Source organism: Carlito syrichta, unplaced genomic scaffold, assembly GCF_000164805.1.
Source record: "Carlito syrichta isolate Samal-C Ts95f unplaced genomic scaffold, Tarsius_syrichta-2.0.1 Scaffold311852, whole genome shotgun sequence".
NCBI lineage: Eukaryota > Metazoa > Chordata > Mammalia > Primates > Tarsiidae > Carlito > Carlito syrichta.
This window is the reverse complement of record NW_007255948.1, coordinates 595,601-612,451: the sequence shown is the minus strand read 5'-3', so window position 1 is coordinate 612,451 and position 16,851 is coordinate 595,601. Positions and strand designations below refer to the sequence as shown.

At 50.5% G+C, this 16,851-nt stretch overlaps 1 protein-coding gene across 2 annotated transcripts in view; it reads right to left on the bottom strand.

The window, feature by feature from the left end:
- Positions 1-5,599: 5,599 nt before the first annotated feature.
- Positions 5,600-16,851, bottom strand: part of KIAA0319L (KIAA0319 like) — a 122,332-nt gene continuing 111,080 nt past the window's right edge. For both annotated transcript variants that reach the window (XM_008069195.2, XM_008069196.2), the window contains exons 17-21: positions 15,841-15,983; positions 14,942-15,064; positions 14,312-14,402; positions 12,706-12,797; positions 5,600-6,844 (exon numbers count right to left, since the gene is read on the bottom strand). In XM_008069195.2, coding sequence (XP_008067386.1) covers positions 6,657-6,844; positions 12,706-12,797; positions 14,312-14,402; positions 14,942-15,064; positions 15,841-15,983 — 637 coding nt within the window. In that variant the 3' untranslated portion in view covers positions 5,600-6,656. The remainder of the gene's footprint in view (positions 6,845-12,705; positions 12,798-14,311; positions 14,403-14,941; positions 15,065-15,840; positions 15,984-16,851) is intronic.

The window sequence follows — 16,851 nt, the reverse complement described above, 5'->3', positions numbered from 1 at the left end:
CTGCCTCAGCCTTCCAGGTAGCTGGAACTACAGGCACGCGCTACCACACCCAGCTAACTTTTTTATTTATTGTAGAGATGAGGTCTCACCAAATTGCCCAAGTGGGTCTCGAACCCGCTGGCTCAGGCAATCCACTCACCTCAGCCTCCCAAAGGCCCGGGATTACAGGCTGAGCCACCGAGCCCGGCTAAGTGGTCACATTTTAATGCTGAATTTTTTCCCCCCTTCATTCCTGCTTTCTGATTGGTTGAAATATTTTGTATTCTTTCCTTGTCTGGTTTAGGTGTTATATATTCTAAATTTTTAGTGACTTTCTCAGTATTTATAACATGACCTCCTGACTTAAACTCTAATCAGTATTTCTACCAACTACTTTATGGAAGTGCAGGGTTACATTACTTTAATTGCAGTACCCTCCCCACTCTCATCTTACATGTTATAGTTTAGTATTTTAATTACATGTCTTTCTTCTGCCCCCAACTAGTACTACCTGGGAATGTACTAGGCCAGGTTCCATTGGAGGATCTGACTCAGCAGAAGCTAGCAGCGACTGTCATCTTCCTGTCTTCAACTAGTGTTTTCTAGCCGGGCTCGGTGACTCAGCCTGTAATCCCGCACTTTGGGAGGCTGAGGCGAGCGGATTGCCTGAGCCCGCGGGTTCGAGACCCACCTGGGTAATTTGGGGAGACCTCATCTCTACAATAAATAAAAAAAAATTAGCCAGGCGTGATAGCGCGCCCCTGTAGTTCCAGCTACTTGGAAGGCTGAGGCGAAAGGATCGCCGGAGCCCAGCAGGTCGAGGCTGCAGTGGCCAGGAGCGTGCCACTGCACTCCAGTCTGGGCTACAGAGTGAGACTCCAACTCAAAAAAAAACAAACTAATGTTTTCCTTTGAGAAGCCACCTCTTCCACATTTCTGATGTGATCAGTCTGGGTCCTCCTCCTGTGCTCCCAGAACCCTTCCACAGGCCCCTGGTGATATTGTCAGGCTCTGTGTTCATCATGGGCACACTTTATTTTTTTAATTATAAAGATGTGGGGTACAATTCAGGGTTAGGTATACAAATGTTGATTATGCAGGTATCCTTGTTGATGAGGTATGCCTCTCCCTCCCCTAGCAGTTTCCCTCAACTGCCAATCCCATCCCACCTTCCCCTGACAGTTTCCCATTACTGCCAATCGCTTTCCTTACGGGCACACTTTAAAGTGCATCCCAGCCCCTGCAGTTGGAACCAGGGATATGATGATAAAATGACATGGTTTTTGAAATGCTGAAGTATATATTGTTTTTCCAAATAAGACTAGTATTTAATTTTTCCAAAGAATACCATCTGTGAAAGTGTCATGTTTTGGAGAGAGATGCCCTGGGACTTTTTAGATAAAGTAGTGTGCAGTGGTCTTTCCTGGACAGCCATGCTTATGGTTTCTGTGGCTTCTTTGCTGCGGTCCACTTAATCCCTGGTGAGCAAGTACAAATTATGGGTAGCATGAGACGAACCCTCTTCCTCTGAGGTAAAGACTCATGCATTTGTTTCCACATGACAGAATCAGAATGGGAAGTTTCCGAGGTATTGCCTACCGGGTCATCTAGCTATCACATGTGTTTTCATGTCTGTGCTGTTTAGAGGTAAGAATGTTACAAAACATAGGATATGGCTGCAGCCTCGTGAATGTGCAAGCAGGTGGGAGTGCTGCCCAGGTATAAAGGTACACAAGTCATTGTGACCCCAGATGTAGCCCCAGGTTTCAGAAGGAGAGAGATTCCAGGCTCCTGGGATCTAATGAAAGACCAGGGCTTTACCTGGGGAAAAGCTTCAACTACTGCAACAGCGTGGTGCTTTATCTGTTTTAATGCTTTATTTAGCCAGCTAATAAATGCCAAGAAAAATCATGTGATTGCAGGTGCACCCAGGATTTGACTTTCCATTTGGGGCACTGCTGTTTCCAAGTGTAACTCCAACTCCAACTAAATGAATGAATGAATGAATGAATGAATGAAGAAGAAATAAACTCAAAATAACTTGTGGGGTTTAGGTTCCAGGCATCAGTCGTTTTTAAAAGTTCCTCAGTTCTATTACGCAGCCAGGGTGAGTCAGTGTTGACACACAAGAATGTGTCGATTGGTTAGAAGTGGGGAGAAAATGAAGTAGAGCCAGGAGGGCAAGACCAGAGCACTGCAGTAACTCAGGCAGGTGTCCTGTGCGTGCACTGAGAACCGCAGAGAAGGCTGGCAAGGTCTGACCTTCCCATGAGAGGTGACTAGTTTTGTTCCTTATGACCAAAGGAGCCTAATCGATACCCTCCAGTGTCTCACCTGATCGAGTGAGAGCACCCATCCAAGGAGAAGGGGGTGCTTTACCGATTTTGGCAGTACTTGGACACCAAGGTGCACACCCATCTAGGCCCTTTGTGGGGAGGCACAGGAGTGGACAGCCACTGCCCCAGTCCTGGAAATCCTAGGTATTTCCTAGGTAGCCAGCACCAGCCACAGACCAGGGGGTGAAGGAGGTAAAAGGGGTTCTAACAGTGGCCCGGGTTTAACCAGAGACTCTACAGGGATCCTTCAACTAGCCAACATACATTCCATGAAGACGTCAAGGGCCTGCTCCATGCTTCTCAAACCTTCTTTCCCATGAGCTGATGACTCCTGACTGCTCACGCCTTCTCTGTACCTGTTTCCAGAGAGTTCATCTCAGTGTGTGTGAGGCCTTCTTCAGCTCCTTCTACTTACCAGATGGGCCAAAGGGAAGCTTGAAGAGCAAGGGTTAGTCTCGCCCTTATTACCCTAAGCAGAAAGGCCAAAACTCCAGCCTTCCAGCCCTGAGGCGTTTTCTTGGAGTGTTTCCTCCCCAGTGGCACAGTGTTTCCTCTGTGCACACTGTACTCGGTGGGATTAAAGAAATGTGAGGCTCTCCTCTACTGGTCTGCCTTCTGGCCATTCGACAAAATGAAAGACTGGGAGATCTTTGGCAAGAGTGGCAGAGTGTGTGCAGCCAAGCTAAATTTGGTCAAAAACTCGTGGGATCCGGTATTATTTCAGAAGACTTGCTCTGGGGTGGCAGGAGGTGACAGAAATGGATGTGGTGGCCTTGCTCTCCCTAAGCAACTCTGGGGATTTTGGCCTCCTGTCACCAAGTCAGGTTAAGGACATGGCAGTCTCCTGAACACTCCCAGCCTGCAAAGCAGCATCAGTTCCTATTTTTGGGGGGGGGTTGGGGGGAAAGAGTGGGAGATGGAAAGTTATTTTCTTGATTTCTAAAACTGACATAAAAAATATATCCTTCAATGAGAAGCATCTATCAAAGTAATAAAATATACACATACACATACGTATACACATATACATACGTATATGTGTATGTGTATGTGTATCCTTCAATAGGTTGTGGCTGAGATAAACAAGATGCAGAAGTGTGGCCCCAAGGAAATGGGGAGCCTCCCTTCGAAGCCAGGCAGTGGTCAGCCCCACGCTTCCTGAGTCCTTTAGAGCATTTCCAGTGCGCCAACTACCCCAGGTCCTATCACCGCCCACCCCTCTACTCCTGCAGGCCAACCTGCACCCAGCAGCTCCACTGTTCCTGCTGCCCACCTGCCAATGGCTTCTGCTGTGCGCAGGCCGACCATGCCCCACCTGGCCACTCTCCCCCGAATGCCCTCCACTCCACCCGGCCTGCCTCATCCCTCCCAAATGAGCAAATCCATGCCTTTACAACTCTTGGCGGATTCTAGCACTCCCTTTTCTTTTTTTTCTTATTTTTTTTTTGAGCTGGAGTCTCACTCTGTCGCCCAGACTGGAGTGCAGTGGCCGCTTCCGGCCACCGCAGCCTCAACCTGCTGGGCTCCGGCGATCCTTCCACCTCAGCCTTCCGAGTAGCTGGAATTACAGGCGCGCACTATCACGCCTGGCTAATTTTTTGATTTATGTAGAGATGAGGTCTCTCTGCCCATGCGGGTCTCGAACCCACGGGCTCAGGCAATCCACTCACCTCAGCCTCCCAAAGGTGCGGGATTACAGGCTGAGCCGAGCCCGGCAGCACCCCCTTTTCTAAACTTCTTTCACCTTCACTCAGGATGGGACACCTGCTACCTCCTAGTCATGCTGTGTCGAGCATACACAGCTAGAGCAGAGGTTCTCAAAGTGGGGTTCCCAAACAGCAGCAGCAGCAGTGGCGGCGTCTCCGGGGAACGTTGAGAAGGAAAATTCTAGGCCGCTTAGACCCTGCCTGCAGAGAAGCCCTGCCAGGTGCGGGTTAGAATTCTGCAAGGCATTTGTTTGTAAGGGTCAGGGACCATCGCCCCACTCTCTTACCAAGAGTCCAGGGTGGGGGCGGGGTCTCCTCATTGCCTCTGTGAAGCGCTGGGGGCTTCCTAGATTGGGGTGGGGTTGGCGAGGATGCCTCTGGTGAATGGGGACTCCCAGTCCTGAGGCGCCTGCAGTCCAGGCCTTTCTCGACATCCCCTCCTGGCTCACCCAGAAACTCCCTGAGCACTCTTCTCCCCGCGTTCCTCTCAGCCAGAGTGGGTTGGTGCCACATCCAGAGAGCCCAAGATGCCTTCCAGAGAGAGCCATGTGGCCAGGTGGCCGGTCGCAGTCTGCAAGTGCGGTAGCCCTTGGTAAAAGGGCAGCAGAATGGAGTTGGTGGGAGCATATGCCCCACATCGGGTCGTAGCTGTCCCTCTCCTTAGCCCCAGAGGGGATGGCGTTGGAAGGTAGACAGATTTCCTAAAACCTGCCTTGCCTCACTCGAGAGCAACCTGGTTACGTGATTTTGCAGGGCATTCAACTACCATTCTGTATCCAACCTCATTAAAACGAAACTGCTGTGTGTCTAACAACAACAACAGAAAAAGAAGGCAAATTCTCATGTGTCCCCGACCCAGCCCCACTGAATTCAAAACCCAGCAACCTGTTTTAACAATGCCCCTGAGCTGAGAAACTGCTGTGGAGAAAGCACAGGCTCTGCTGGGCCTGGGTCCTGCTCCATGGCCATCTGTGGACTGAGCTACTTGTCTCACTATGCCTTGGCTCTGGATCTAAAGACAGCCACTGCTGCCCTCCTGCAGCTGGGTTTCGTGCACAGGGCCTGCTCGGTGGTCCTGCTCCCCTCCCAGTCTTGGGAGTGCAAGTCTGCACCCAGCCCTTCTGTACCACATGCCCAGCAAGTGCTCCATGGACAAAGTCCAGTCAACATCTGGGGCATGTGGCCAACCCTACTGATTTGGGACCCCAAGAGGGAAGATAAGTGGCAAAAATTCTAAAGGCCATCCCCTGGACTTTAGGACCCTCTGTGTTCCCCAGCGTGGCTACGGATAGACATGAATCATTTCTATGTTAACAAAAGGCATATGGGAAAGAAGGCTGTAAACGCCCTCGAAGCCAAAGGGTGGCAGGGTCATGGGTGGTGCAGGCCCGTCCACCAGTGGCCACAGGTTCCCAGCACCACTGGCCACACCACATGTTAGGTGTGGACCTAGAAATGATCCTAGTGTGCCAGGCCCAGGACTCCTCTACTCAAGGCCATGACCTGATTTGTGCCCAGGTGGCCGGAGCTGTGGCACAAATCAGAGATGCAGCACGAAGCAGCATGGCACAGGCAGAGTGCACAATTAAATAGCATGTTTAATCATCTCACAACAGACAGTAGTGCAGTAGTAGAAATTTTAGGTGTCATTTTAAGAAGTCACTGCCCCAAAGCTCCCATTCCTCAACGCTCAGAGACCACGGCTGAGGAACAGGGCCAGGGGGATTCAGGAAGTCTCTGTCCCAAGGAGCTGAGAGTCAGTTTCTAAGTCAAGGTTGCCTGGTAAGCAGCCAAGAGCCCCATGAGGAGCTCACACACACACGCTCGCTCGAACACGCACACATGCGAGGGACACAGGAGACTCAGAACGAGGGACAGAAAGGGGACCACGGTGGGCAGTCGCACACATGCGCTCTCGTGACACAACATTCCAGTCCGACTGGGGACAGGGAGGGGGCCTGAAGCAGCGAGTGCTGGCAGAGGAGGAGGGAGGCAGTCTGCGCCCATCTGGCTGTTCTGACCCAACAGCTCCAGCAGCCAGAGGCCCCTCGCCATCCCTGAAACAGCTGATCCTCCCCACCTCGTGGGCCAGGCAGGAGAAAGGAACCAGCTATCACCTCTGTCCTACTAGCCTGGCAACAGTGATGAGAGAAGGGATGGCCCTTCCTCCTGGCCTTGTGAGAGGGAGTACTCTACCCCGGGGAGGAGAGCAAAGAACGTGCCCACAGCTAGGCTCTCCGAGCCAGGAGGCGGGTGGTACCCAGGTGCCAATGGGGTGCAGTAGGCCTCTGCCTGCAGCACTCAGCACAGCAACACTCCCGACAGGGGAGCTGCAGAGGAGGTCAGGAGCCGGCTGTGTCTGCCCTTGGGTGGGAGAGGGGTTTGCAAAAAGGAGGCCCTGAGGTGAGGATCTGTGGGGGCCCGCCAGACAGGTTTCAAGAAGAAACTCTTCATTCACAGCTTCGTTCACAGGTTCCTGGAGAAGGTCTGTGGATCCATGTCCCAGCAGCTGTGGGGGAGGTGTCAGGGTGGAGTGACCGGTGGATGCTGGGAGAGCAGCTGCCCGCAGACCTGGGAGGTAGGAGGACCGGCTTGGCAGTGCACTGGGCCTGCCCTGAGGAGACGAACCAGGTGGCTACAGGATCTCCTCCCGTGGGGTCCTGGCCTTCAGTGGGGTCTGCCCATTGGGCACGGAGCCATTCTGACCATGCAGGAGTCTGCCCTTCTCTCGGTCCGGCCAGGTGAAGATGGCATCATCGCTGTCCAGCTCCGACTCAGAGTGCATCAGGCTGCTGCTCAGTGTTGGGCCTTTCTGTTTGACCCCTGCAAGGAAAGCAAGGAACCCCAGTGTCAGGAAACAAACCTTTCTCGGCCTGAGCCACACCCTGCACCCTCACCGCAGTCTGAATTGCTAAGGGACAGGGAAAACCACGGCCTCTCCCAGCAGACAGGAAGGAGGCTTCCCTGGTCCCTCTCCCAGCCCTGGCTGCCGGGAACAGTCCCCTAAGAAGCGTCACTGAAGAGAACAGATTGAACACACCTGGGTCCTCCTGTGGCTTCTTGTTCTTTGTGAGTTTTGGTCAGTGCCACCCGCTGACATTCTCTTTTCTTTCTCTTTTAAATCAGGGAGGTGTTATTGTCTCCCTTCATGGGTGAAGCGAGACAGGAGGCAGGAACACACAAAGAACTCAAGCTCTGGAGAATGAGCTCTAAACCATATCCTAGCTCTGCATGAGCCGAGCTCCTGACACGGTGTGAGGATGCCACGGCAGGCCACGTGGATTTTGGCTCTATGGGCTCTCGGTGTGCTCTGGCCTTGCTGGGTGCTGGAGTGGGAGGGCCGGCGTGTGCTGGGAGAGCCTGACTGAAATGGGGACTTCCCGAGATTGTCTCAAGCGGCCAGCTCTTCAGACCACACAAAGTAAGGCCCACAGGAAGCACATGAGGTCGGAAAAGATGCCTGGTAATCTGCAAGCCGTGGCAGTCACCTTCACTACTTATCCCGCGGCTGCAGCAAGGCGGCAGCAGTAAAATGTGGTCTGGGAAAGCTTTAGGGCAGATCCCCTGCAAAATACTCCAGATAAAGCAAAAAGGCAGGCTGGAGAGCAGGACCAGAAGTGGGAACTGCCGACAGGGAGAACCCAGTTTGGCAAGGCTTTGGGTTCTGGGACTGCCCACCCCCAGAAGTGAAGCTCCTTCTTTCCTTGAAAAGATGGCTGGTCAGGTGAGGTGTGCTTGAACAGGCAGCACCATAATCTCATCATCTGACCATCACGCTAACCTTCACCATCAAATAGTCACTGTCCCTTTCCCTGGTCCCATCCAGAGTCCCCCAAAACACTGGAAGGGCATCTTGAGAGGGTTCTCAACCATTCTGCTCTTCCTGCCAGACCCGACTTAGGGATAAGTGGACTTAAGGCTATGAGTGCCCTGAGCTCCCCAGGCTGAGGCATCCAGACCCCAACTGCATCTGTCACTCAGGGACCATGGCCTCCTATAGACCCTGCCCTTGTGCAGTTCTGTTGTGCAGTATGTTCTGGGGCTCAGGCAAAGAGCCTACCCACCCTGGTCCAAGTCAGGGTACACTCCTGGGACACAACTGTGCACAGCCACCCCTCCTACTGAAACTTAGGACGTCACAGAAGAACACTGGCAGCCTGGGCTTCTCCAACGTGGTGTGGACCATGGCCAACATAAGAGCCAGGCCCAAGGAAGGGCCAAGGTCTTCCCAGTAGGTGAAATGCCCATCCCACTCACAGCCTCCTTTGTTTCCCAAAGCTCTGCTGGCTGTAGCTGCAGGGACGGGAGCCTGAGAGACAGAGTTGTTCCTGGCTCCAAGCCCTCACCCAGGGCCTCCCTGCCGTGCTTGAAGAACTGAGTGGACTTTACCTACTGAACACACAAGCTGGGAAAAATCAAAGCTGAACCCACACATGCCCTGTGCCTCAGCATTCCATTCCTAGGTCCACATCTAACAGAAACCCACACATATGTGCACCTAAAGACCTGGACAAGGATGTTCACAGCAGCACCCATGCTAGCCAGAAATAGAAAGAACTAAACTGCCCAGCATGCATGATGATTAAATACTTCTATACCATGGAAATGGTAAAGCAATAAGAAAGAACAAACCAGTACAACCTGGAACAACATGGATGACTCTCAGAAATGCTGTGGTTAGGGAAAGGAGGCAAACACGATGACTGTTTCCACAAACTACTCTGAGAGCAGAAGCAGATGAGTGTGACTGGAAGGAAGCTCAAGGAGGGAGTGGGCGGTGTTCACCTGTGAAAACCCCTCCAGCTGTGTTTATGACCTTCTGAACAGATTGGATTGAACCACACACAACTGCCATTTTCCTAAGTTCAAAAAAGTCCAATATCAGTATTTCATATGGTTCAACCTAATACTCTTCAACAGAAAGTTTCAACAAACAAAACCCCAAACGACGCTGCCAAGTGGAAACCTGGTCTCCCGAGGGTGGCAGCCCCACGCCCCACCCAGCGCCTCAGTGCCCGAGAACATCACACTGCCCAGATGGGGCTGTCCTTCCTCAGCTCCTCTTCACCCTCAGCTAACTTGGCTCCCAGCAGTGTCCGTTTAGGCTCATTCCATACACATCCTCTGTCTCCTCCACAGGCCCATTCGGTCGACTCCTCCTAACCACCCTTCCTCAGTTCCATGCCTTCTGTAAGATGCTCTTGAACCCCTTCTTCTCACCTTCCTAGTGATTGCTCTGGGCTGGACCTGCTCAGCCACGGAGCCCCAAACCACAGTTGGCGCGTCTGGCCTGATCAGACCCACATCTAATCCGAGTGTCCCCCAAGTAGACACTGCCTGCAAGACACAGGCCTTCCAATGCTCACCCAGCCTCATACTCGGTCTGGTCTCCCAGATGCTACTGGTCGTTCCTGTGGCTCTCGCTCCTCTCTCTCTGTGAAGTCTGCCATGCTGACTCTGGCTCCAGCCAATCTTGCCTCTGCAGCATTGGGCTTCTGGGGACCATCACCTATTGTTTCTCCCTTCCTACCCCAGAAGATGCGTTTTAACTGCATGACGCCCTTTCTTTCCTTTCTTTCCGTCTCCCTCCTTCCTCCTTAGCCGGGAACCTCACCTCTACAACGACCCCGCCTTCTGCCTCTGTCTGCAGATTCACTCGTTAATCCCACCTGAGGAAGCCCTTGCCCTCTGACCTCTGTCCTGCTGCTCCTCCAGTTTTTATTGCTCGGCTTCTAAAAGGATGTTTAAATATTTAGGGCCTCCATCTCCTCAGCCGCCGCCTAAGCTACCTGCGCTTCCATGTCCACTATTCTACCCCGTTCTACTCCAACTCCTGAGTTGACCACGAGCTTCTCTGGTGTCATGGTCAATGCTGATTCCTTGACCTCTGCAGCAGCAAATAGAGATGGCCATGCCTTAACGCGTCTCCTTCCTCCCTCCTGGAGGCTCCGCAGCCGAGGCCTCTTATTCTGTCCCTCAGTGTGCTCCCATAAGGGATGTGACCCACTTTGGTGGTGCTGCTCCTCACCAGCAGGTGGAAGATTCCTATTTCTACGTTTCCAGCCCTGACTGTTCTGCTGAGTTCAAGTAATTCATCTTCTCTTACCAGTCACTGCCCCAGACGTCCTGATTCTGTCAACGGCACTATCATTCTCTGTCTCTTGGGTTGGAAGTCAGCCTTGGTCTTCCCGTCCCTCTTTCCCACTGACACCTCATTGTTTGAGCCACTGTCGGCTCTTTGTTGGACCAAAAGTCTCCTTGCTGGTCTCCACCTGCGGCCTCTCCCTTCGATCGGTTGAATGCCATCTCCAGATCGGCCTTCCTAAGCCTGCATGGTCAAGATGTTGCTTTCCATCACCACCAGGACAAATGCTTGACTCCTCAGGCAGATGCTCAAACGGTTACCACTGGAGCCTTGCCGACCTCTCAGTCTCATTTCAACTCCACAACTGTCCTCAGTCAAGTACTTGATCTTCTCCAACATGTCTCCTCAGTCTTTTCCATCTCGGGGAATCCCACCCCATCTAGAGGCTCAGCAGAACCGGGGCTCCGTCCTTCACTTCTCCCCTTTCTCTCACAGCCCCCTTGGTTGACAGATTACTGATCTCATCAAGTCTTTCTCCAAAATGGATTTGGAATCTCTCTGTCTCTGCACCTTGCCCTCTCTCAGCCCTGAGAACATTTCTATCTCATCTCCTTTTGCCTACCCTCACCCCCTCCAACTCCCTCACATGTCAGCCATAGCTGTTTTTCTAAAATGTAAGCTGAATTCCACCATCCATCCCCTTAAAAAACTACCAATGACTCCCTGTTGCTCTCAGAGGGGGCCCCAAATAGTAAGGTCCCAGCTCACCCATCCAGCTCAGGCCACTCACCTCTAGCTCACCTGTCTGGCGTGTCACCTTCCTCTACTTTCTCAAATGCCTTCTGCTCCTTCCAGCAGTGGGGACTTCAACAGTTTTGTTCCTTTGCCTGGAATGCTATTTCCTGCAGCTTTATCTGGCTAGCTCCTACTCAGCCTTTGGGTCACAGCGTTTGTTCTTCATAAAGGCCTAGCATGTACTTGTCTATTGTCTGCCTGACTTAAGCTGCACAAGAGCAGTCTGTTCTTTTGATTCAAAACGATGTAACCAGCATCTGGCATGGGGCCTGGATCACACTCCATGTTTACAGATGAATAACACACAGCCCCCACCCTCAAGGAGTTTACTGATGGGCAAGGAGACAGACAAACATATAACTAATCATAAGATGTGGAAGAAATGCCAATCCAGACACACGGGAGAAAGGTGACCGTGACTTTAGGAACTTAAAGCAGGGATAAGAAAGAGCTTTCTAAGGCCGGGTGTGGTGGCTCATGCCTGTAGTCCCAGCTATTTGGGAGCTGAGGCAGGAGGATCACTTGAGACCAGGAGTATGAGACTGCAGAGAGCTATGACTGCACCACTGCACTGCAGCCTAGGCATCAGAGCAACTCTGTCTCAAAAAGAAAAAAAAATGAACCAACAGAACTTGCTCAGAAAAAAAGGAGATAAGCGAGGAGGAAGATTCCAGAAAAACAAACTAATGTAAGCTCTCAACGACCAGGTCTACCGGGCCCAAAGTTCTCTGTCAGAACAGTAAGTCTTTGAAGACTTGTAAGGGGCAGAAAAACAGTCAGAGTAATGTGATGAAAACCTTGGCTGCTGTGTGCAGGCTGGACTGTGCACGTCTGGCCTCTAGACCTTCGTTCTCAGTATTCCTGGGTGAAACGGCCTGCCCGCCCCCACCTCTCTGCTTTACCAGGGCTCATTCCAAGCCCCATCATGTCACCCCCCCCCATGGTGCTGGCTAAGGAGTTGCTTGGGTGCAGAGCCCATAGTGCCAGGAGGACGACTCTCCTGTACTGTAGGTCTTTCCCCCCTTCCCAGGCTGAGGGTGCAGCCTGCATCTGATGATTCTTTTACCCCCTACAGCCTCTCCCTAACACAAAGCTTCAAGTGTGAAAGGTGTGCAATAAATGCTTTGTACAAAAATAGCATTGCTTGCAGAGTGCTTAGGAATAGCTTTATATCAAGTCCGGCTCTTATAAACAGGTAACACCTGTCCTGTGACATCTGTGATAAGTGGAAGGCCTCCTACCTGCCCAACTCTCCCAGTGCCATCTTCATGTCATTTTAGTGCCTGTGCAGTAGGAAACTGAAGACTTCCAGTGGAGGCACCTGGAGCCAGCAGGGAAGCTGCCCTCCTATCTGCCCTAAGACAGCAATGAAGGCAGTGGATTTGCCAAATAATGGAGCGAGGAAGATGGGAGAGAGTACCTGTCTGCAAAGCAGACGAGCTGACAGGCACTGGCTTTGAGCTCATCTCTGCCCATAAAGGACAGACAGGTCAGGCATAACAGACCAAGGTCCCTGACCCTGATTACTGGGGCAGTTTGAAAAGCTGAATTCCAGGTGGTAAACTGTCGGGGATTAAGCAGGCAAAGGAGAACAAGAGGCCCTGTGCCAAGTGAAATGAGCACTGAGAAGTGAGCCCTGGAGTTGGCTTGTCCAGAATGCAGCTCAAGGCAAATCTGACCCTTAGTCTTCATCAGGCAAGGGAACAAAATGCTTTGTGAGGAGCAACACAGGATGGACTAGTGATGGTGGCCTTTCACAGAGAGGATGCACAGACCCAGATGCACCAGTCTCCAGCTCCCTTACCTGCTCGGGAGGTTGGCTTCAGCTCCAGGCTTTCCTGATCAGTGGCATCCAGAATCTTGTACTTACTTTTCCTCTTGGGTTTTCCTTTTTGCCTAAAAAAAAAAAAAAAAAAGCCTCAGGGGAGGGGTACCGAGTGAGGCACAGGATGAAAGGCAGACATGCATGCAGGCCCTGTCCAGAGGGGATCGCCTCCTACAAGGGGCATCTCTCCTCACTTCTTAACCAGGGAAGGTGGCAACTGTGATTTGTTCTTCAAATGTTCCTCACCAATTCTGGGGCAAGACAAGAGAGCTTTGACCATCTTGGCCTGGACTTGCCACCCCACACAGACAATGAAGGATAGACTGGTTAAAAGTATAAAGAAAACAAGCTGGACTCGGTGGCTCAGCCTATAATCCCGTGCCTTTGGGAGGCTGAGGTGAGTGGATTGCCTGAGCCCACAGGTTCGAGACCCACCTGGGCAACTTGGCGAGACCTCATCTCTACAATAAATCAAAAAAAATCAGCCGGGCATGGTAGCGTGCGCCTGTAGTTCCAGCTACTTGGAAGGCTGAGGTGGAAGGATCACCAGAGCCCAGCAGGTCGAGGCTGCGGTGGCCGGGAGTGGCCACTGCACTCCAATCTGGGTGACAGAGTGAGACTCCAACTCAAAAAAAAAAAAAAGAAAAGAAAAGAAAACAAAGTCCTCTGCTGGAGGGCCATGGAAGGTGAGAAGTATTACACCAACGAAGTCGTTAATGGCAGGTATCTTAGACTGGTGGAACTTTATAAAAATTCTTTTATTTTCTAAATTTTATATGAGATTATATTGCAGGTTGAATCCTTGCTCTGTCACTTAATAACTGTGTTCTCAGACAGGTGATGTAATTTTCCTGAGCCTAAGTCTTCTTATCTGTAAGATGGGAAAAGGTTATGTGTTTTAAAAAGATATTTATTACCTATGGAATGCTATCATTGCACACAGTAAATACAGAAACCATACTTATAGCTAATGAAAAACATATAATAATGTGACCATTAAATATTAGAAGCCTAGATAGGAAGACTCAACTGAAAAGTCCAGAACACTCACACCTCTAATTGTGTGAAAACATGCGTACACATCAATCCTAACCAGACACAAAGGCACAATGAAGAACTCCCATGTCATGGTGGGGAGGCTGAGGTGTAGAGCCTTAAAGGACACACACCTTAGAGATGTGATCCAGGTCTGCACTCAGGCCCTCCTACCCACTTCCTCACCCTGTCCCATCCCCACCCTGGCCATGCTTCTCAGCTTCCAAATCACTACGGTAACGGCCACTTGACTAAAGAACTGTGCTTTTGCCCCGGGGGTGAGAAAAGCCCTTCTGCACATGCCTGGGAGGGCTTCCATTGGGCGAGACCACTCTAACAGTGACTAGGGACCCAGCCCAATCTTTCCATCGGTCTTGAACTCCTGGCCCTAGCAATCCTCCCATCTTGGCCTCCCAAAGAGTTGGGATTACAGGCATGTACCACCACACCCCACCCAGCCAGTACTTCTAATTGGAAGGTGCTAGATAATCTCTGAGGAACAAATATGTGACAAGAAGCTAAAAGAATTTTAAAGGAGAATCTATCTTACCTCTTACAACAGCAGATCACAGTCCAGGACAGAAGCCCCAAAGCAACAACAATGACAAAGGTAGCAATAATAACATACAACACGCTCCACTCTGCCAAGAAAATAAAAATGGTGAGGGCTGTGAAGAAAGAGGCTGGAAAGGAGGTCTGGGCTACCCCAGCTTGCGCAGGCAGTGGCTTCAATCTGGAGACAAGAATGCACCCAGGGTTCCCCAAGGTGAGACCTCGGGGTTAAGGGCAGTCAGAGCTTTAGATCTTTTTAAATGTCCCTGTTTTCCAGTCACTGCCCCAGGAGTGGTGCAGGCTGAAAAGAGCTTTAAGAGAGGGAAAAGAGGGCTTCCATTGGCTACAGCAGGGAGGTACTCCAAAAGACGGGAGGCCTTGGTGGGATTTAGACTGCAATTAGCAGCTGGTCTGATTTAAGCCTGGTTCTTACAGGTCTGCTTCAGAGCTTTCCTCTAACCTTGAGCAAGTGTGGAGGAAGGAAGTAAAAGTCCTCTGCAAACAGAAAATACACAAAGTTCTTCTCTTTGCCTACTCATCTGCTGCAGAAACACCAACACCCACCCACTCAGCGCAGAACCACATTCAGTGCCAAACAGACTGGCACCATGCCACACAGAAAACTCACCACAGTTGCTGTCTCCATCCCTCAGCTGCACCTTGATGAAATTCTCCATCCAAAAGGGGTCACAGATACAGCGTTTGGTGAATGAATCACAGTGGCCATGGTCAGAGCAGTTCAGTTGACATGCTGAAGGTAGCAGGAAAGGAAAAAAGTCAATGGGAGTCAGAGTTAGGGACAACGACCAGCATCCAGGGCCCATGAGTATACTAAAGCACTCGTTGCTTAGTGTTCTGTGGGGAAATTTCCTGGATATCTGACCCAAGAGCTTTCACAGCTTGGGCACGCTGCCCACAATTATCACCACAGCTGGATAAAACTGGAGCACTTGGGAAGGCTGCTAGAAAGGCAGTTCCAGTCTGTCTTTATTTGTTGTTTCTCTGTATCAGCAACTTTTAATCTTTTATGTGCCACACTCCTCCTTCTCAGAATATAATTGCAAAAATAACATACATAAAAGTATTACAAAGGAAAGGAATTATATTGAACATGTTTTTAAAATATTTAAGAACATAAAATTTCAAAATAAATTGTCTTTATTAAAACATTAAGTGGGCTTAACAAACTGTTGCAATTTTGAAGCGGTTGTGAAGAGCTACGAGTGATTTCTATGGCCTCAGCCACAGGCTCTGTTAACAGTACTGTAGTGTGTTGCCCACCTTTGACAAATAGGAATTTCAGTCAGAGGTTCAAGCTCACGGCCCTCTAAATGCCATCTCAGGGGCCTGTGGCCCCAGGTTAAGAAGCCCTGGCCCCTCTGCTGAACAGGACTCTCATGATAACAGCAGTGGAGAAAAATGATTATCTCCTTGTTCCCAGAGAACAAGAGATGAAGGGCAGAGGGGACTGACAGGCAAGCTGCAGGCACTGGGTAGCCCTTGCTCCAGCTTCCCAGAATTACTCACTGACAGTGTTGACTTCCAGGGCTCCAAATATGAGAAAGTCGGCCTTTTGCTTCCGCAGCTCACTCTTGAGCATCGCTGCCACCTCTTGGCCTTTGAAGATCTGGCGAGGAGGCTCGTTTTGAACAAAAAATATCATCTTGGTGCTGCAGAGACATGCAACAGTATGAATGAGCTGAAGCTGTCCACAGAACAGCAGCAGCTACCATTTACTAAGTACCTTCTGTTTATACCAGACACTGTGCTATTATATGCATCCTGCCACTTCAAGCTAGTGAGAAAGGTGTTATCAGTGTTACCTCTACGTACAGAGGACAACACTGGGGCTCAGAGAGGTTAAGTAACTTGCCCAAGGTCACACAGTTGATTATGGCAGAGCCAGATCCCAACTCTGTTATGTTGGACTAATGTCTGACTACAAAGCCTGTTCTTTTCAAAACTCCCTAAGCTGCCCCAGCTAACAAGAGAACCCATTACAGGCCGCTAACTAGAGAATGGGGAGAATGGGGATTTGGTATGGCTACAGCCTGCTGCCAGCCTTTTTATAGCCAAGACAGTGGTGCTGTTGTGTTTGTGCCTGTGTTACTCATAAGACAAACCACAATGCCTTTTAAATGCAAATTGTTGGACAGCATCAAAGATTATCCAAAAGTCAAAACATAGCCAAAACAATTGTTATCAGCAAAAAGAAAAACCCTATACAATTGTATGACTGGCACAAAATTATATTACTCTAAGCCCAGAATCTCTTTGCTATCTGATTATCAGTTTAGGTCCAAGACAGACCATGCTTGAAGTCACATCTGGGAAGCACAAAATCTGTTCTCTATGCCTTAGCCTTAATTTTTGGTAGTGTGCCTCTTGAGCTCCATGTCAGTCTCCTAAGTAGAAACTTCTGAATCAGTGCGTCACACTGATTGGTAGGTGTGTTCAAGATACTGATCCTCGGCATATAGCATGGTTGGATGGGACTTGGGTATCCCACAGGCTTTGGACCATCTGCTTCTGGTACAA